At 51.7% G+C, this 20,884-nt stretch overlaps 2 protein-coding genes across 2 annotated transcripts; both read left to right on the top strand.

The window, feature by feature from the left end:
- Positions 1 to 204: 204 nt before the first annotated feature.
- Positions 205 to 15,212, top strand: SEPTIN5 (septin 5). Its single transcript, XM_082293710.1, has 11 exons — positions 205 to 337; positions 4,707 to 4,803; positions 5,316 to 5,402; positions 5,943 to 6,066; positions 6,171 to 6,305; positions 6,973 to 7,090; positions 7,417 to 7,518; positions 8,420 to 8,516; positions 9,783 to 9,918; positions 11,465 to 11,567; positions 11,889 to 15,212. The coding sequence occupies exons 1-11, from the start codon at positions 269 to 271 to the stop codon at positions 11,943 to 11,945; spliced, it is 1,125 nt and encodes a 374-aa protein (XP_082149836.1). The 5' UTR covers positions 205 to 268; the 3' UTR covers positions 11,946 to 15,212.
- A 2,768-nt stretch (positions 15,213 to 17,980) lies between these two features.
- Positions 17,981 to 18,592, top strand: GP1BB (glycoprotein Ib platelet subunit beta; the record flags this gene model as incomplete). The annotated part of the gene is made up of 1 exon (XM_082293420.1): positions 17,981 to 18,592. The coding sequence occupies one exon, from the start codon at positions 17,981 to 17,983 to the stop codon at positions 18,590 to 18,592; it is 612 nt and encodes a 203-aa protein (XP_082149546.1).
- Positions 18,593 to 20,884: the final 2,292 nt, after the last annotated feature.

Here is a 20,884-nt window from a genome sequence, read left to right as displayed (position 1 = left end):
ACGCGTAGGCGGGGGGGCTGCCGCATGGATTTAGCGAAGGCTGGGAGGGAACACATGGGTTGGGGTTTTTTGCTTTGGCCCGCGGTGGCTGTCCGTCCGTCCTGCCAGCCGCGGTTATGGATTCGATCATTATTCAGGAGCGGTTAGTGGAGCGGCTGCTGTCTCCCCGGACGCAGGCACAGCGAAGCCACCCAGGCAAGCTGAAGGTACAGGGATGTATTTATAGCACTGCGCGAGCCGGGGAGCAGCGGGGACAGGAGGGGGGAGGATGGTGCCCGAGAAGACGCGCGCAGCACAAGATGAGACCTCTGAGGAGCAGAGGAGCGGAAAGACGCCGGTAAGGGAGGGACGGCGGGCACAGAAAGGAGGGGAGCAGCCCCCGCGGGCGCAGGGCCGAGAGGCGCGCTGGGCAGCTGCGAGATGCGCGACGCTTTTGTGCGGTTATGCGATGCAGTGATTCCCTGGCTGAATGGCGTGTGCGGGCTTGGGGGGGCTCAGGGCAGGAGTCAGCGCTATGTGTGCCCACACGCAGTCCGATTTGTGTTAATTAACAATGTGTTAATGCTGTGCTTTGCTGGCCGGGTTCCTTCAGCAAATGCTGGTGGGCGAGTGGTTTTGCCGATACTCCTGTGCTCAGCCCCAGGCCCGAGGAGCAGATGTCCGTGGCAGATGCCTCGGGGGCTGTTTATGTTATGAATTTATGCAGCTTTCTGCAATGAAAGGAAGCAAAGGGTCTGCCTCTCCTCCAGGGCTGGGCTGTGCTGGTTCGTGCAGACGCGGATGTGGCGGCCGGCCGTGCCTGGCCGCAGGGGAAAGGCTGGAGGAAGGGCTGCCTGGGAGAGAGCTGGGTGGCTTGTGCTGAATGCTGTGACACCGAGAGGGCCCCTTCCCCCTGAAGAAGCAGAGGCGCCAGGGTCCTAGCACAGCTCCATCATTTCTGGGGTTTGCTCCAAACCTCGATAGGGACTATTCTTCAAATTTACTTTGGTCTTATGATGTTTAATTTTAGCCCTTTTGAATATACGCAGTAAGGCCCCTTTTATCCCCAGGATGAATGATGAAGTCACGTGAGATCTGGGTTGGTTTAAACAGCACATCCACCGGAGATGTGAGGAGAGAATTGGGAAGGACAGCAGTGATGGAGGCTGTACTCTGTCTTGGAGGTACAGACAGCCCTGTGAATGCCTCAATACCAGGACAGCTTCTCTGTGCAACAGATCCTGAATGTTTCTACGCCCCCAGCAGGAACAGGGCTTGAACCCACCCAGGGCTTTGTTGCTTGGCTTGAACTCCCAGGGAGAACACTGGCTGCCAGGGAGCCCTGGCTGCCTCAGCTGGGTATTAGGGGATGTGAGGATGTGACATGTTGCTGTAATGTCTGGTGAACCAGCAAGCATGTGCCAAAGGAGAGTACGGGTGTGTTTTGCTTGGCCTGGGGTGCTTTGGTTTGTGACAGGGTCCCAAAGATTGGCCACAGCTCTTGGTGGCCTCAGTGGTGGTGTGTAGGGCATGTTCCCAGGCACGTGGTAGCGGGATGCCAGTGGGAACAAAGGCAACAGCATGGAGCAGGCGGTGGGAGAGGGGCTCCTTGTGCCAGAGTGCCGCTGGCTTGGCTGGCTGAGGCCCTTTCTCGACAGCTGGAGCTGGCAAGGGAAGCGCAGTGCAGGAACCAGCTGTCCCAGCTTTTGTCAGCCTGATGGGACCTGGCTTGTGAGGGTCAAGAGCATGGGGAGGGGGCTGTGATACATTTAGGAACTCCTTCCATTCAAGCCTCTCATTTAATTAATGGATTTTAGCTTTTCATAACCCAGAAAGCCGCCTGTCTCTGTCAATAGCCCTCCCAGGCCTCTCCACTCCATGCACGGTTGCTCTCCAGATAGTACCTGGAGGTGGTGAGTGGTATAGAGCTTTGAGCAAGGCACACACCAGGCTCAAGAGGCTACTTGGGCCCCTTAAGGGCCATGTTGATGTTGCCATGTTGGCAAAGGTGGTGGTACGTGCCTGTCATAGTGCCCAAATATGGCTGGGATAGGGGCACGCGCTGACCGTCTCAAAGCAAACGTGAAGAACCATGAATCAAGGCTGGTGCAGAGACCACGCTGCCGTTCCTGAGAGAGGGCTCTTATAAGAAGGGGATCCCTCCTCACAAGTACCACTTGCATCTCTTGCCTTCACCCTTGACAGGGCTCTGCAGTGTGTCCATGGCTGGTCAGAGGGAGACATGGCTGGGGACAGGGATTTTCCCCTCACAGGTCTGGCTGCCTCCCATAGCAAGGGAAGCTCTTCTGTTGGTATTGCACTCAGCACTGACCTTCCTTTCTGCGAGGGAAATGACTGCATGAGTCATGGGTAAAGGGCAGTGTCCTGCACCAGCTGGGATTTGCTCATTTTGGATATTGTGATTCCATGGAGCTGTGGGGAGGCAACCAGAGGTACAGCAAATCCACGCTCTCTTGGTTGGGCTGAGCAGAAATGAGAGATCAGGTTCAGCCAGTTACACCTGGCAGAAGTAAGTGGAGTTGCACCAGAGCACAGCTCCCCAGTGTCTCCACTGTCAGCCCTTAGTCATCTAGGTTAAAAACCAAACAAAACAAGAGAAACACACCCCACGCATCAGCTATGGTTTCATTAGCACATTACTAGTACTATTTCACACGTCAAGTCACTGGAGAGAGCAGGTGATCCTTCTCTTTCCAAAGTCTGATAAAGATCAGGGCAGGAGAAGCACAAAAGCGAAGTATGCTGTATGTTTTGTGATGCTTGCTGGGAAACACTGGACATTTTACTGTGAGTTGTTGGCTGTTATGTGTCCACTTTGGCTGTGCTCATGGATGTGTTTTACCAGGAAGTGAAGCAGCTGGGAGACAGCTCTGGTACTGAGGGACAGAGGCTGGAAGCAGTCTTTTCTTCCTTGTTTTTGTGACCTTGCCATTATCACGTTTCTCACTCTGCTTTGCACACCTCATTGCCCTTTACTGAGCCCTTGGGGTGGCAGTTTGTGGTGTCCCCCAGGCAGGCATTGCTTTGCTGCCACTTATCACCCGGGGGTCTCGCCGCTGCTCGATGCGCTGCTGCCTGGAATGTCACTGCCTTTTAGATCAGTCATTCCAGTTGCCAGTGGAGCACTTTGGGCACTCTCTAATTCTTCCCATTTCTCTAATTTCATTTTCTCTGTCTCTTCCTGCCTTTCTGGACTGTGGGGTGGTGAAACAACATTGCTTCAGCTATGGGAGGTGAGGGAGATCAGAACCAACAGTCACTCAGGGCTAAAATAACCAAGTTTCAGACCCAAACCAAACCTCAGTGGCTGGAAGGTAGTGACAGTGCTAAAGAACAGAATCCTTGGGCCACAATGGCCGTCAGCCACATCTCTTCCATCTCAGTGGGCAGCTCCAGAGCAGCCATAAATTGGGAGGAGGAGACTCTCTGTCTTCCCTGCTCAATGTCCCCGCTGGAACTTCGCAGTCTGACTGAGGATGCCCAGGGATTCTCACACAGGTGGACTAGTAACTGTAGAGACCTGCTTGGGAGCAACCTTGCCCACCTGCAGTGTGGAAATAGGTGCAAGTCAGCACTGCCCTAAGCTCGACACCCTGGATCATACTTTGTATTTCTTTGAGTGTGTGGCTCAGGAATGGAGATAGTTAAACTTATAAACAGAGGTGTTCCCTACTGTGCCTGGAGAATGGATGAGGAGAGTCGTGTGCTTGAAGACATCCATGGAATAGGAGCTAGGGCCAATTTTGAGGAACTCCTGGCTCCATGGATATGTCTGTGGTGTGAATCCCAGTGGTATGATGATATCCAGCCATGCTGAAAAGCAAACTCTATCATGTCTCTAGCTCAGGCATTTGTTGCTTGTACAGAGCATGTGCCATGCTTGTGGGGTGCCTGTGGATTTTGTGCTATCAGAGAATGCTCAATGACAAGAGGCTGTGTCTGGGGAGGTGGTTGGGCGGTAGGTAACACTCCAGTAATACTAAATGTAATACCCTCACCAAAATCATCTTAGTTCTATTATCAGTATTTCCACATCCTTCCACTTCCCATGCTCCTTGAACTTTGGTCTCTTCAGAAATAACACAAGAGATTACTCAGGATTTCCTCTTATTCAGCCAGGAGTGGCTGTGACACAGCAAGAAATAATCCCCTCTCAGGTCAAGCAGAAGCTGAGCCACTGTACCTTTCTCTAGACATGGCTCAGGACAGTGCGAGCCCCAGGGTGCTAATTACAGAGCTCTCCATCATGTAGCGCACGTGCCTCTGGAGGGAGGGGTGTGGAAATGACCTGGGGAGAGGTGGCATTTGGTGACCCTGTTGTGAAGGGAGCCTGTGACTGTGCAGAAGAAGCAAAGAGTTAAGAAGGTTGTCTGTCAGCAGCAGCCCTGGATGTGCTTTCTGGTGGGATTGGTGGGATGTGCCTTTTCCCTTGTGTTCTCTGTGCTGGGAAGCTGCTGGGAGAGCAGCCAAGCAGGGCTGTTGCTGGGAGATGTCCCTTTGTGCACACCTGTGGGAAGGGCCAAGTCCCTGAGCCCAGAGGAGGTGTATGCCTCGCCCTGCACTGCTGCTAGGGCAGGGACCGGCCTCTCCTCCAGTGCTTGGCTCTGCTCCAGGGGCTTTTTGAGTCCAACTCCCTATCACTGTGTGAGGCTCAAGCAGAAGGGGTGGCACACCCTGACCTGCTGCCATCCACCTCTGCCCTGCAGGACCATGAGAAGCAGTACGTGGGCTTTGCCACTCTGCCGAACCAGGTCCACCGGAAATCTGTGAAGAAGGGTTTCGACTTCACCCTGATGGTTGCAGGTGAGGCTGCCCGTGAATGAAGGTGTCTGGGCCACATGGTGGATACGTGGAGGGAACCAGCTCTCCTCACTTCCCTCAGGTGCTTCCATAGCGCCTGGATCCTCTCCTCACTCTGTTCTGGTCCTTGTGTCAGGCCTTGCTTTGCTCCCCAGCCTGTGGCAGTTCTCCCAGGAGGAATAGGCCCCTCCTTACCCCTTGTAATCCTCTTGAGCAAACTTTACCTTCAACAGTGACCACCCCGGGTGGTAAAGGCAGGGCCAAACAAGGACCAAGGGAAAGAGAGGGAGAATGGGGGAGCCGGGAGATAGCATTGTACAAGGATTTAGACATCTTGCAGCAAAAATCTTTCCACTGCTGGAAAAATGTAGTGCCAATAAACAGCTCCTGACAGCTCATCTCTCTTGCTTCCTCTGGCTCAGGATTCAAAGCCTTGTTCAGAGTTTCATTTGTAAGTCAATTAGTGGGTCATGTTGCTTGCTTTTTCCTCCTCTCCTTTGTGCTCTGTCAATTAGGAGAGTCGGGTCTGGGCAAATCCACGCTGGTGAATAGCCTGTTCCTGACAGACCTCTACAAAGACAGAAAGCTCCTCAATGCAGAGGGTAAGTTGGGGGCAAAGCGGGGTGAATGGGACTGTCCTAAGGACTAGTACTTTGGTTTCTTGCTTCAGCAGCAGCTATGAGCTTGGCTGGAACCCAGCCCTCTTGTTTGTGTCTCTGCTCTCCTTTGTGTCTGCAAAGGCACTAGTATTGAACAAAAAGGGTTTGGGTGTAGGTCTCTTCTGCCCTTTGAAGGGAAGATGAGGCTGCAGAGCAGCACTAGCCCTTTGGGATGGGATATTGAGATTTGTCTTTTGTTCTTGGATGCTGGAGTGTGATAGGAATTCCCCTTCCCCAGTGACCGGACAAAATGTTCAGAACGGCTGGGCTACTGGCACTTCAGTGATTTGTGTATCTTCTTGGAGTCTGTCTGCTGGCCTCCTGCAGTACCACCCCCTTGAAGCTCCTTAGAGCATGATCTGGGGTTTTTCAAACCTGTGCTACTCCCTGTGTCAGTGATAAGGGGGAGCTGGCTGGTCATGGGTGCAGTGGAGATCCCCCAGCATTACTGCCTGGCTTTAATTCATGTGCTCCTGTTCAAAGAGAGGATCAACCAGACAGTGGAGATCATCAAGCACACAGTGGACATTGAGGAGAAAGGTGTCAAGCTGAAGCTGACCATAGTGGACACACCAGGCTTTGGAGATGCTGTTAACAACACTGAATGGTGAGCAGGGCACTGCTGCCTTCCTTTTTGTCCTTGACTTCACAGTCATTAGGAGACAGGAGACACTACTGATGATTTTGTTTTGGTTGAATTGCCCTTCCCAGCTGGAAGCCCATCACTGACTACATTGACCAGCAGTTTGAACAGTATTTCCGTGATGAGAGTGGCCTAAACCGGAAGAACATCCAGGACAACAGAGTGCATTGCTGCCTCTACTTCATCTCTCCCTTTGGGCACGGGTGAGAGCCCACACTCCAGGCCTGGGGCATGACTCAGTCCAGAGGGAAGACCCTTGTGCCCCAGGATTGCCCTGTAGCAGCTTGTACACTGCCAGGGCTGTTGGCACAGGAGAGGAGCTGTCTGGATGTTCTCCCTCTGCTAAGCATCACAGCACCCCCTTCCCATCACTGGCAGGACAGACTGCCTGTGAACAGGCAGAGCAGATCTCCCTCAGGCCTTACAGCCTGATTTGAAAATCAGGAGAAATAATGTCACTCAGACTTGTATGTTCCTATCTAGCTAAGCCAGACTGATGTGTAGGAAAGGGAGTTTTAAGCTGCCTTCAGTCCCTGCCCCTTGCTGGCTCATGTGTCAGCCTAGCCTGGAGCAGCTGAAGGGGCTGTGTTGGCTGCCAGGACAGCTGGAGGGAGACCCCAGGCTGTGGCCTGGGCAGTGTTTGGCCTGCAAGGGAGCAAATACCCAGCTTGTGTCTGAATGAGACACTCAGCAGCTAAAACTGGACACAGCTTTCCTGAGGGTATGGCCCTAGCTGAGGGCTGTCCCAGTGCTGCTGCAGGCTCTTGTGACAGGGCTGTCCCTTTCCCTTTGTGCTGGGTGGGTGAGAGAGGCTGGAGGGAGAGCTGCCCAGTGTGTCTTTGCTAACAGTGTCCCTCATCCCTGCTGCAGGCTGAGGCCTGTGGATGTTGAGTTCATGAAGGCTCTGCACGAGAAGGTCAACATTGTGCCCCTGATTGCCAAAGCCGACTGCCTGATCCCCTCCGAGATCCGGAAGCTAAAAGAGAGGGTGAGATGCTCTTTCTCTACAGTTATACCTGATGTAGTGGCAGGGATGGGCTGAGGAGTGAGGGGAGATAGATATATATGTATTTATGTGTCTGTGCAGTGTGTTTGTGTGTATATATATATATATATATATATTCTGCACATACAGTTGCAGCCGTGCTCTGCTGTGAGAAGGGAAGTCAGCAGAGAGGCTGACTCTAGAAGAAACATCGAATCCTTTTGCCATCTGTAGACTATAGCAAACCATGGTAGCACAAACAGAATAAACCCAGTATTTCTGTATTGTTCCGTTTTACATCCTTTTGGTTTTGTCTTGCATGGACACAGATCCGGGAAGAGATCGACAAATTTGGCATTAAAGTGTACCAGTTTCCTGAGTGTGACTCTGATGAAGACGAGGAGTTCAAGCAGCAAGACAGAGAGCTGAAGGTAAGGAATCTGCTCAGCAGGATCTGTGATGTCAGGCTCATGGGTATGTGGGTCAGTCCAGAACGACCCAGAGCTGCCCTGCTTGTGCTGAAGGCCTGTGCTACTGCTACCCAGGGAGCAGGCTTGGCTCATGTGGTAGATGGCCTGGAGAAGGTGCTGTTGTCCTTGCTGGTGCCATGAAGTGAAGTGTGGCATGAACACATGGCCCTTCTGCTCTCCCTCCAGGCAGTGTCAGTCTTTCCTCCACCTGCCCCAGCTTGTGTGTTTAAGATGAAAGCTGGGTTGGACAGCAGTTCTGAGCACCTGTTTCTGAGTGATGCCATCAGCAAGGAGGAGAGATTTGTGAGTGATTAGGCACCACTGTGACACATTAGTTGCATTGGGGGACACAACATGATCATACAGGCATATCTGGAGGCCTAGCAGCCCAGTCCTGACTGCCTCCCAAGCCTGTGTATGCATGCAGTACAGCCTTGTTTCTCCTGTCAGAGGGGGGCATTGGGCTTTGACTCCCTTCTGAGCAGAGCAGAGCAGAACACAGCCTGTACATTCCTGCTCTTGGCCTACATTGTCCCAATTGCTTGGTGTCCCAGCCTCTTTGCTCTGGCTTCCTTGTAGATCTTCCCCTTAGTAAAGGGATGCAGGCATCTTACAGAGACACAGCTTCCCTCAGGACAGCTGAGGTCAGGCTGGGACCTACGCTGCCTGTAGATCCCAGTGCCTTAGGCTTTTCTCTGCAACTGGGTTGTGGTGCCCTGCTCTGTGGCACGTGTGGATGTCCCTGTGCCTTTCCTACCAGCACCTTCCTCCTGCTGTTCTGCTGTGCCTGAGCTTGGCTCCCGGAGAAGGGATCCATGGGCAGGCTGGGCTGAGCTGGGCTCAGCGGTGCCTCTCATTCCAGGAGAGTGCTCCCTTTGCTGTCATCGGCAGTAACACTGTGGTGGAGGCGAAAGGCCAGCGGGTCCGTGGACGGCTCTACCCCTGGGGCATTGTGGAAGGTAAGCATGGAGCCTGGGAGCACTGTGAGGAGGGGCAGGCAGGCATGGGACAAGGACAGACAGGCATTTCCAACAAGGATGGCAGGGAAGAGCTGGGACTGTCTGTGCCACATTTGGCACATGGCAGGGGACAAGATAGGGTAGAGACAGAGGCACCGGGACTGGTTCAGGAGGTCTGTTACTGGGAGTATATCAATAACCCTCCCACTGCAGGCTGAGGAAGAGAGATTCCAGTGTGAATGGAAGAATGCCTGAGTTTTAATGTGCAGTAGGACATGGCTTCTTATTAAGCAGGGGAGGCTGGGCATTGCCCATTTATTTTCTGGGGAGAAGCTGTTGGCCTCAGCCAAACAATCATAAACCCTTGTGCACTCCCTCTTCTGCTGCTGCTCCTGTAAGTGCTGGAATTGCTGGGCTGGAGGCTGTGCTGATGTACAATGTTTGTCTCCAACTTTCTTCCTTTCTAAAGGGAGAAATGTCTTAAAGCCCTTAGGCAGAATAACCCTGGAATGGCTTTTGCTGCTGTTGCTGATTTGCCCTTGCTGGTTTGCTGCTTTAAGACCTTGCAGCTTTAGATCCCAAAAGCTTGTGTTTGTACTCATGGGCTGGTGCTGGCTGCTTGGGCTGCCCAGCTGTTGGCTCTGCACCCTTGATGGCTCCAGAGGGGGCTGTGCCTGTCGGGATGCTGGCATTTGGCAGTAGGATCAACTTTGTGAATCCCTGTGCCTGATACAGCTGGTTTTCCCCAGCCCTGCAGAGAGGCAAATGGAGATCATCACGGCAGCACAGTGCTTCCCACAGCGCTGTCTGGAGCCAGGCTCTCCATGGCAGCAGCAGCTCAGCTCTCCATTGCCTGCTTTTGGCTTTGCCCCTCAGGAGCTGATTTTGTCTACAGGGGCCTTTTGATAAGTCCTAAATTCTGATGAGACAAGCGATTTACCTCCAGCACCAGCTGTGCTCACTGTGGTTATAACAGTGACATCCGATATACATGGGATCCTCTCTCAGGGCTCTGCTGCATGTGCTTAATGAATCCTTTTACACAGATAAAGTCCTGGGAACACAGTGCCTTCGGCAGCCTGGCCTCAGTGTTGAGAAGTGCAGAGCACCATCAAGGCCTGTGCCAGGGCAGTGGCAGGGGTGGATGAGGAAGGAGCCCTGAGGTGGGGTTTTAGTCCAGTCTGGGTGTCCAGGAGCTGAGAAGGGGCTCCCTGGAGAGGCGTGGTGAGGTGTGATACCCAAGCACTCTCCTGTTGCTGCTTCCAGTGGAAAACCAGGCACACTGCGACTTTGTGAAGCTGCGGAACATGCTGATCCGGACACACATGCACGACCTGAAGGATGTCACTTGTGATGTCCACTATGAGAACTATCGAGCTCAGTGCATCCAGCAAATGACCAGGTGGGTCCCCACCTCTGGTGGAAGGGGTCTCTCACTCTGTGGAGCTGGGATTGCTCTCACAACAGCTCATTGGTCAGGAGGCTGTGGATCTGCTGGGGACTTGCTGGGCTGCAGCCTCAGGAATGGCACTGGGAACTAAAATAGCAAATCCAAGCATGTTTCCCACAGCCTGGACCCAAGGTGGGAATGCTTTTGAGAATCCACATTCCAGTCTGAGGATTCCCCATGCAGACATAGAGAATTAGGCCTGGAGATTCTTTTGAAGAGCTGCTTGTAGCAGTGGATTAAATATATCCAGCCTAATAAAATGGGATGAACCATCTCTCTGGTGGGTGATAGCTGTGTGCACTGCCAAAGAGGAATGCATTCTGTGGTCTGCAGTTATGTCTAAATAACAGCATGGCCCTTGGGATGCTGCTGTTTCTCAGACAACAGGGCCCAGGCAATTAGTAAGACAACACATCTCCAAAGACTTCTCTGCATTGTCTTCCCTTTGCATTTGATGCGCTGTGGTTTTAGTTAGAATGATCAGAAAACAGAGGAGAGAACACTCACAGGCTTCTCATTTGAGACCTCTATTTTTCCTTCTCCCTTCCATGACTGAGATACTGGTGAAAAAATTTGGGTTTGGTAGGATTTGGCTCCTCTGTTGTGAACCATTCCGTTCACTTCCTGCCAGCCCTGGCTGGGTAGCTCTGTGCTGCCACATTGCAGGGCAGAATGGCTGTGCTTCAGCAAGGAGCAGTCCTGCATGTGTGCTGACGTGCAGGTTGGCACATTCTCCTGACACACAGTGTGTCCGAGTACTTTTGCATAGCAGACAAGCCTGTTTTTTTCAGCAGCAAGTATATGGAGTCCCAAAATAACTATGTTAAATGCTAGAGCTGGGTGAGCAGTGTCACAGCTGCTATTTAAGTGGGGCTGTGTGTCTATTAAAAGAAGAGCACAGTGAAAAAGTGGTTGCTAAGCTTAGAGAAAGCTTCAGCTTGGTGCTGTTTCTCACGCCATGATTAGTTCCTTGCCAGTGAACAAGTTTCATAAAACCAGCACAGGGCCATTTCTAGAGAGTCGTTTTGGTAGGAGACCCTAAACTCCAAGGCTGGAATTGTCTCAGTAATGAGCCAATGGTGACTCCAAGTGGTGAACACCTGCAAGGAGCATTTTGTAGTTCCAGTTTCAGCCCTGACTTCTTTGGCTACTAACGTTCCTTCCTCATTTACTGAGAGCTCTTGTTTTTTGGAAGAAAATCGCCTCCTTCCTGTGTCCCCTACCTGCAGTCATGGGCACCCCAGCCCTCAGAGCAATGCTGCTGTGCTGTACCTGTCTCATGCCTCCCACCTCCTGAACAGGAGGTCTCATTCTCCATCCAAGGGCATGCCACAGCTCTGAACTGGATTGTCCCATGGCCCCTCCACCTGGTTGGGTGTTTGATGCAGCACTGCTGGTGGGTCTGCCATGGGGAGTGACAGTCATTGTGTGGTGACACCAAAGCCAGCCATCCTGAACCATGACTGACTGCTCTTCCCCCCTCTCTCCATTTCTCTAGTAAGCTGACTCAGGACAACAGGATAGAAAGCCCCATTCCTATCCTGCCTCTCCCAACACCGGACACTGAGACAGAGAAGCTGATAAAGATGAAGGATGAGGAGGTGAGTACCATTTCTGCCTGTGCCTCCTGGGTGTTAGAGCTGGAATCCAAGGAGTTTCTCCAGGGTTGCCCCATAGAGGCAGTCCTGAGGCTTCCCGCTCCTGTGTCCCACTATTGTGGGCTCCTGGGGTGGAGGACAGGGTGTGAAACCTGTGGCTTCCTCTGTCAGGGAAACATAGCTCCATTCCACCCCAGACACAGGTGCTTCTGTGCTCAGGCAGGAGTTAATACTCTCTGAGAGATTCCCTTGTCAGCTCCAAGGAGCTGCCCCAGTGTGTATCCCCTGGTCCCTTTCTGACTCTCTCTTCTGTGTCTCCTGCAGTTACGGCGGATGCAAGAGATGCTGCAGAAGATGCAGCAGCAGATGCAGGATCAGTGAGAGGCAGGTACCCGGAGGGCAGAGGGAATCCCCCAGTGACCATCTGAGACCTGGCAAGAGCTGTGAACATTTAGAAGAACGTTTCCTGTTGTTTTGAGACTTGTGGGCAAGAGCTGCACCCGCACCCTCTAATTTATTAGCAGCAGTGCTGGCTTTTCGACCAGCTGGATTGTGGAGAAGGCTGTTCACTTAACAGTTTACTGATGTGTATTTCTTTTGTAATAATTATTCTTTAATTTCTTTTTTTTTTTTTTTTTTTTAAAGAAACTAGCCTGGGAAGTCTCTAAGGCATCCTAAAAAAGAGAAAAGAAAAAGGTCCCCCTTTCCTATGTACTCTTGTTCGGGAATGCTCTGGTATTTAAAGTCCTGGTTTCTCTGGTGTACGAACTTAAACAGTATCTGTGTCAATGCACGTAGGTGTTTACTCCCAACTGAGGTGCTGTGCCCCCATCCCTGTTTCCCTTGTCTGGGGCCAGCATGAGCATTGTAAAGGCAGCCATACCCTCCTGTGAATTTGACCTGCGCTGCTCGGGCTTCTCAGCCTGGGGACAGTGCTGGCCCAGAGAAATGGGGCTGGCGGTTTCTCTGTGCACTGACGTGCTCAGGAGTCCTGATGACTGCCTGGTATCCTGTCCAGGTTTTTATGGGTTTTTTGTTTAGTTGGTTGGTTTTGTTCTTCCTATCAAGAAAACTTCAGGATGTTTGCACTGAGCAGCAAGAGACTGAGTGCCTCGAGGTTGGTTAGAAGAAAACTGCTCTCAGTTACATCTTTCTGGCAGAGAGGCTGAGTTGTTGACTATTGCCTGCAAGGAGGTGATGGGAGTGAGCACCTTCCCTGCCATGGTTTCCTTCCACAGGGGGCTGGAGGCATTGGTAGAGGAGCCCCAAGGGTGTTTCATGGTTCAGCTCTGGTTGTCAGCTGCAGTGTGTCTTCAGTGTCTGCTCTGAAAAGCACTGTGGCATTTAGAGTGCTTGGCCAAGACTGCTTTGGAGGGGGTAGAAACACTAGGGCTGAAATCTAACCCCAAATGCAGACCTGTCCCCTGCCCCCGGGCTTTGCAGTCCCACGAGCACATTGCTGGCTCCGAGCTTCTCCTGGGGAAAGGGGCAGTTTTTGTGGGCCTGTACCCGAGATCTGCAGGCAGCCTGTGTGGGCAGGTGTTGGGTCAGCCTGGCAGGTGCAGGACTGTCACTGCATGGGGCTGAGGACAGCCCAGCAGGCTTGGCTCTTGCTCCCCTGCCCTTCCCCTGGGCACTCAGCCCTTCTCCCCCTCCTTATTCCTTGGCTCTTCCTGTCCTAGTGCTGGGAAGGCTGGTGGGTCTGCTGGGCAGAGATAAAAGCACTCTTTGGGCAGCAGCTCCTGTCCTGTTCTTGCTTCCTGCAGTATTTTTAACTTGAGTCCAGCCAGAGCAGAGCCCTGCAGTGTGATATGCCTGACAGGGCAGGGCTCTCCAGCAACACTGCCATGCTCACAGGAGTCAGGGCTGTTGGAGGGAGAGACACTTGGCTCTTCCTTCTGACTCCAGGGAGTGCAACCATGGGCTGGGCCCTTCTGCTCCTTGGCTGATTCCTCTGACCCCTTTCCCCTTTTGTATCTGCTCCTCCATCTCTGGCTCTCCCCAGTAGATCTCCCTGGGTAGGAAGCACAGTGTTGGCCAGGAATAGCCAGGCCCTAGATTCTGTTACTAGGCACTGCATTTGTCTGATTCCTCCATGGGGCTTTAGAGTCCTGGTCAGGGTTTGTCCAGGTGGTGAGTAGGTTGGCTGGTTCCAGTTATTCACTGTACAGAGCCTCTGCTTAGCCACTGCATGGGCTGTAGGGGCGGGGGAGAGACCCTGGCACCATGTGGAAGGACAAAGTAAGGATGGAAGCCCTTTGACAGAACTGTGCAAGCTGGGCAAGACCAGTGTTCAACAATGTTTGATTTTTTTTTTTTCATGCTCCCCTATTTTGGGCTCATAAGTGGCAGTGCCAGGTGCTGGGAGAGCAGAAGGCTTCAGCTTGACTTCAAGAACATGAAGGACCAAGGCACCTAAGAGGAAGCATGGCCTTTTTTTGCATGATGTGCTTACTTGAGCAGTGGAGTAGACTGAAACAGGCGCTTCCTCCAGGTTTTCCAAAAAGATGGACAGCTGAATTCTCAGCTCTTTCTGTGCTAGTATAACAGGAAGCATCTTGAAGTATCTGTCCCCTCTTTTCTTACACTGATCTTGGTGAGGAGGATGTTTTGTTGCAAATGAGCCCTGTCCACTTGGAGATTTTCCTTCTTCATTCATTCCTAGAAGATAAAGGAGACCTTTTCCCTTTAGCATGGACAGACAGCACCTGACAACTTTCATGCTGGGCTGTGCACAGAGGTGCTGTGTGCTGGTGAGAGCACAGGGTACGCTGGTCACAGGCAGGCAGAGTTGCTGAGGGTGGATCTGCCCATCCCTCCATGTGGGGAAGTCTCCATCAGCTCAGTGCACGTGGCTCCTACATCAAGTCAAGAGTCACAAGCCTGTTCTCTACAGAGAGCTGAAGCCTTTGGCTACCAGCTGGCAAAGATGGTTCAAGTTGCAGTTAGGAGAAAACACACAGGAGTGAGGCACCAGAGATGGCTTCTATAGAGGGGTGGTGGTACCACTGAAATCATGTGCAGGAGATTCCCTGCTCAGAGTTCCAGAGTTTGGGGACTGCTTGGAAAGGGATTAGAGACTGATTTTTGGGGGACACCAGGGGTTCAGATTCTGGCCTGGAAAGTGACATCTGTATATTTAAGGAGTGTGTTGTACTGTGACATCAGTTCTTACAGTAAGTGGAGAAGAGACTCCTGAACACATGGAGCTTGGCCATGTGGCTCTGGCAGTGAGAAGTGTGGATAGGAAAGTAATTTAACACCTCCCCTCACGCAACCCTCCACAGCCTCACATGCCATCCCCTGCACCCCCCAGCACATTCCCATGCCTCTGCCGAGCTTTGCCCTGCTGAGTGAGTGGCTGCAGGGATGGTGTCCCACTCCACAGCTATCCCAGCTGCAGCTGGGGCTGTCGGTACATCTTGGCCCCTGTGCCTGACAGGATCCATGGCATGAACTCCTTGTGTGCGCTGCTGTGCTGGTCCTGCCTGTGCAGTCCTTGCTGCCTCCTTGCATGCCTCCCCTCAAAGGAGGGGGTTCCACTCCTTGTGCTCTGCAATGGCATTTCCTGCTCTTCCTCACAAACTCCACTGTGCTTTAATGCTGGCTTGCTCCTGCCATGCACCTTCCTCACCCCCTGCTCCATTCCTAGGCTCTTTGTTCCTGTCCATCTGTTGGGTTATTATAATTATATTTTTTTGTAAATTTCTGTTTGAACATTTTGTCATTGTGAACAAAGAAAACAAAACCTTTTAAAACATATCCATTTTATTAAATGATTATTGTTATTATTATTAATGTTTACTACCTGAATTGATCAGTGAAATAAATACATTCAACAATCCAGCCTCTTTCTGTTTAATTTTCAGCCCCCTTGAGCAGCATTGGTGATACACTATGGGCAGGAGAGAGCAAAACTGACCCTGTTTCTCCTTTTATCTAATTCAGTCAGAGCACGCTTCAGGCAGGCTTCCTGCATGGGATTTCTGGCCCATTTATTCTAGAAGCTAGCAGGATGATCTTGAAGGTTCTTCTATATGCAGGCTTCCCCTAGCAATGGTGTCTAAATCATCAATGGTCAGCTGGCCAAGATCCAGTCCCAGGAAATCCAGTTTGTAAGTAGTCAGGAGAGCATTGCCAAGTCTGTGCTGCATGCAGAGCTACATCAGGTCTGGCTCAGATCAGCTCCATGCCACACCTGGCCTGAACACCTGCCTGTGAATAAACAAGGTGCCAAATGCATGAGACGAGGTAAGTTTGCTGAACAAACTTACCCTGCAGTAGTCGAGCTGCTCGTAAGTGGAAAGCAGGCCCTGCAGGAAAAACGGGGTTAGTTTGTTGCCTAAGATCTCTTTCCCACTCTGGCCACCACAGTGAAACAACTGGAATGATCTGCTCCAATTTTGTAGAAATTTAAAGTTTAATTTTTTTCTTTAGAGCATAAAAAATTTCCCTTGATTAGGGCCACATTCTGCCATATTTTGCACCCTCAGTTCTCTTAACATGAGCACGTTCAGGGCATTCATCATTTCTGTTCTCTAGGATGTCCACAGTACAAGGTAACAGAGTTGAGTTCAATAGGGCAACAGTTTCACAACTTAGTTCTGGTGGCCTTAGGCTAAGGAGTGTAATGTATGCCTGGTCAGGCTGATGGCAGAGAAATGTCTGTGAAGATGTGATGGCCATGAGAAGACATGATTCTGCCTGAATGTAATTCTGACCCTTGGATTTACCTGTTCAAGTATTTGTGTAACGCAGCTTCTGAATAAAGCATGTGGTCAGTCTTTCTCAGTAACTGTGCTTGTCGAGAGCTGTGAGCTCCCTTGGCTGCCTGAAGAGCAGCTCCTCAGAGCACTGTCTTTCCGAGTCTGTTGGCCATCCTGTGAAAACAACTAGTTTCATTTTGATGTGGACAGTGAAATGCCAAGAATTATATTTTACCCCTATAATGATCATGAGAGGATGAAAGTGTCTGCAGAATGTTTCTCTGGAAAGATGGATGGATTGGAAGATCATTTCTATCAGCAGATCTTTCAGTAATAAGTAGATTTTATGTCACTGCTTCAAGGGAAACCTGAGGGTCAGCACCCAGAAAGTGCTAGGTGTCACCATTCTGCCAAGTTTTCCTGATGAGATGGGAACCTAAAGGTGGCAGTGCTCAGGGAGTATGGTACAAACCAGTAATATCACCTGCCAGTCTGAAGTGCATTTTGAGTTATGCAACTGAGACATGGTGACGTTTCTATTGGGCTGAGCCTGTGGGCCCAGAATCACAGTTACCAGTACTGGCAGCATCTCTCCCAGCAACTGTGTTCTTGTGAGCGGTTGTCAGCTCCCATTTCTTGGAAGACTTGCTCAATGAAGCCTCAGCTTCCGGTGACATGCAGCAGACTTGTAGGAAGGCCTCATGTGGGAGGTGTCCCTGGGATGAGCCTGACCCTTATCTTGCCAGCCAGCTGCAAGGGGATTATCCGGGAACGCAGCTATGCACACGCTCTTGCACTGACTGGACTGCCTTGAGACCTTTCTCTTGTATTGTAAAACCAGCGAGAAAGCAAGGATTGAACTACTCTGGTAAGTCAACAATGCTACCTTCTGCTCTTTTTTTAGTTTTTAATTGATTGAAATTACAATTTGTCAAGCACAGAAATTGCTGCCTTGTTGCAGGTATGTGTAGTTGTTCTCCTGGAGAAGTTACAGCACTGGCACAAGACTGTAATATAAAAAAGGCTTGTTGACCCATGTCTCCCAGCACAGGTGATTATTCACCTGCTGGAGCAGGGTCTAGCATAAAAAACTCCACTGGCCTCCATCCTCAGTGGTCTACACCCTCTCTGCAGCCAATTTACAGTTTATTCTTTTCAAGACTGGAAAGGCTATTTTGTACTCATGGTAACAGTAAATTTATTTCTGAATCTCCTCCTGCAGTTTGCATGAACAAAGCTTTGCTTACAGATGTAATCCAGAGTTATGATAAGGCATGAGCAATTTCATATTCTAGTTTTTGATTCCTTGACAGAAATTTTCTTGGCTACCCTGGTAATGCACTCCAATAATGCTGAAAACACAAGCAGCTCTTGTACACTTCTGAAGACTAGTGAAAATGTATTTGATGGCTGCAGCTAAACCTTCCAGTAGCCATGTATTCATATCCCTCTTCAAATCCAGGGTTGGAAGACTGTGAAAATTCCTTCTCCTATAGTGAGAGATCAAGAATTTGCTCTCTTTTAACTCTGTTCTTTTCAGAGTTCTCATGTCTCCAGTGAAGGACACCAAATCCACCCAACTTTAGAAACTCATCCTCAGAACAAAACAACAAAAGACCTTGGCTGTGGTGTCAGTCCTAGGGTGTGTGGTGTCTACTTGTCTGGCCTCCCCCTCATCCAGTCTCACCAGGGAAGTGTTTGCAGGTGAAAATGAAGAGTGGAATTCTCTTGTCCCTCCTTGGCTTCCTCCCACTCGTGACACCCATATGCCCTGTGCCGTGCAAGTGCACCACCAACATTACCGACTGCTCGTCGAAAGACCTGACTGTAGAAAACCTGCCCGTTGCTTTCCGTCCTTCGGCTGAAATCATCCACCTCGGTTCCAACAGGCTCACCTCTATTCCCAATGGGCTCTTTGACAACCTGAGGAGCCTCCAGGTAGTCTACCTACAGGGCAACCCTTGGGAATGCACCTGTGACATCCTCTACTTGCGCTCCTGGCTCCAGTGGCAGCAGAACCGGAGCCTGTACAGGGATGTGAGATGCAGCTCCCCGGCGCACCTGGAGGGCCGGATCATCGCCTACCTGACAGAAGATGAGATTGTCTCCACGTGCCAGCACTGGTACTGCAGCCTGGCTCTCCTCTCTCAGGTGTCTCTCTTCATCCTCCTTTTCCTCCAGGGTATCTTGGTTATCTTCATCATTTTCTACCTGCAGAAATTTCGGAAAATGACCGCTGAAGCCTGGAGCACCACCCGAGAACTAGACCGGCAGGTAGACCCTCGGGCATCTTCTTCAATAAACCCTTACAATGATGATTAACGTCACAAGACAGAAGACCATCCTCCCTTTGGGGGTTGCTGTGCCAAGGTCCTGTAGTTTGTGATATTCAGAGGGGGCAATTCAGTACAACATCTAATCCTGACTGCAGTCTGAAGCAGGACTTGAACTGATCAGACACTTGCTGTGTTCCTGAAAAATCAATCTTATGTTTTTTTTCAATGCTTTAAATTCTTTAGCATGATCTTGACTGCTTGTCTGAACTGGAAGTGGTTCTGATTTGGTAGACTAAGGAAATAATGAACTACAGCGACCAGAACTGACTCAAACAGCTCATAAGCTCATAGGGGCTCCAGTGCTCGGTTCCTCCTCTCCTACAGTATTCCAGCCATATTTCCCAGGATGCTTCTGGTTGTGCTGGATCAGGTGAGGACAGAGGTGGGCAGTGAGCTGTTCAAGTACTGAGCTAGGACAATGGAGAAATACAGTTTCCTTCTGCAACCACGGACTGCATTAAGAGCTTTGGACTAGTGTTTTAGTCTTCTCCTGCCTTGCTTTCCCAAGTAAAAGGGAAAGGAAATACCTTCTTTCTTGATGCATCTTTTCTAATGTTCTTCTGGGGGAGGGAGGGAATGTCAAGAAGCCCACTCATTTTACCTTATCTGGATTTCTTTCAATCTGCTTGTAGTTTTAATACTGATTTCAAGTGAGTGAGACTGGGGCCCTGAATTTTCATGAGAAATTCATCCTGAAGCCAAGAATTGTTTGACTGTGCCTGTATGGCACCTGGCATGAGCGGTCTGGTCTTTAGAGACTCAAACTGCAAACCCCACTTGTGCCTACTGCTGTTTATGGTGTCCCTTAATTATTTTTGAAATGAAGCAAAATTGAAATAAAATACTGATGCATGATGATCTAAATGGCTTTTTATTTTTTTTCTATTCTACACTGGGTATCTTGCATGCTGTTGTGCTCCCTGGAGTTCCTCACCCTCAGATTTTGTGCCAAGCAAAACAAATCCCAAGGGCAGGTGGAGAAATTACCGGAGTGCACTGTAGGGTTAAACTTTGGCAGCTGCTGGCTTCCACCATGGGCCAGGAGAAACAGGGAGTTTCTTCTAAAGCCACTGAGTGGCTGCTTATTGTTTTGTGATGCAGCTGGAAAGGAGAGGGCGTTTGTTTGGGGCAGCAGGGCTGTGGGGTGACCAGCAGGTGAACGACTGGTGCCCCTCAGCCCCCAAACCCAAATCGTGGGGAGTCCATTCCCCAGTCAGTTCACACATGAATAGAGCTTGGCCGCGAGAAGAGCTCTTTGCTCTTTGGGGGCTATGGGCAGTGGTGGTGACGGGGCAGCTGGTGGCAGGGGATGGGGCAGGTGGGGGCAGTGACCAAACAGGTGGGGCAGTGATGGGACACGGGCCAGGGGAGGGCGGTGGGACACGGGCCAGGGGACGGCGCTGTCGGGACCCGGGGCAGGGGAGGGCAGTGGGACACGGGCCAGGGGACGGCGGTGGGATACGGGCCAGGGGAAGGCGGTGGGATACGGGCCAGGGGACGGCGGTGGGACACGGGCCAGGGGAAGGCGGTGGGATACGGGCCAGGGGACAGCGGTGGGACACGGGCCAGGGGACGGCGGTGGGATACGGGCCAGGGGACGGCGGTGGGACACGGGCCAGGGGACGGCGGTGGGACCCGGGGCAGGGGACGGCGCTGTCGGGACCCGGGGCAGGGGCTGAGCACCGCCGGGCGACGCTGCCCCGTGGCCGCCGAGCGCCCCCTAGCGGCCCGACGGCCGCTGCCCGAGGCCGCTGAGGGAGCCCGTGAGGGGGGAAGGAGCTGACGGAGCCGCCCTCAGCGGGGCCGCCTGAGGGGAAGAAAGGAGCCGTGGGGCTTCTCTGCCTCAGGCTGCTTCATCTCGGCTCGGCTTAGCCCAGGGGGCTGCGCTAGCCCCAAACGCACCAGGTGTTGCAGTGGAAAGCCCCAGGTGCTCGGGGGCGGCCGTGCGGCTGGAGCTGAGGCGGGAAGATGGAGCCCCGTGGGTCCCCTCACGGGCAGCGCGCGGGTGGGGTCGATGGCTGAGATGGACTTTCCCCGTGCTGTGTGTGCCGGGGCCAGCCTGGTGAGGTGAGTGACATGCGGCTCCAACTTGGGGGTCTCCTTCTGCCATTTCCTTGCTGTGCCCCGTGTCCTTCCAGCACTAACCCCTGTGGCATTGGCCTGACTGGATGTGGCAGTAAGGCACCCAAGGAAATGAGGGTCCAGCTCAGATTTATTTTTTTCTTCTAGGGATTGCACCATGCTGGACTTTGCCCAATGCAACTCTTGCACCAGTATC

The sequence above is a fragment of the Coloeus monedula genome, assembly GCF_965178545.1.
Source record: "Coloeus monedula genome assembly, chromosome: 18".
NCBI classification, from domain to species: Eukaryota; Metazoa; Chordata; class Aves; order Passeriformes; family Corvidae; genus Coloeus; species Coloeus monedula.
The sequence above is the reverse complement of the archived record's forward strand: the minus strand, read 5'-3'. Positions and strand labels throughout refer to the sequence as shown.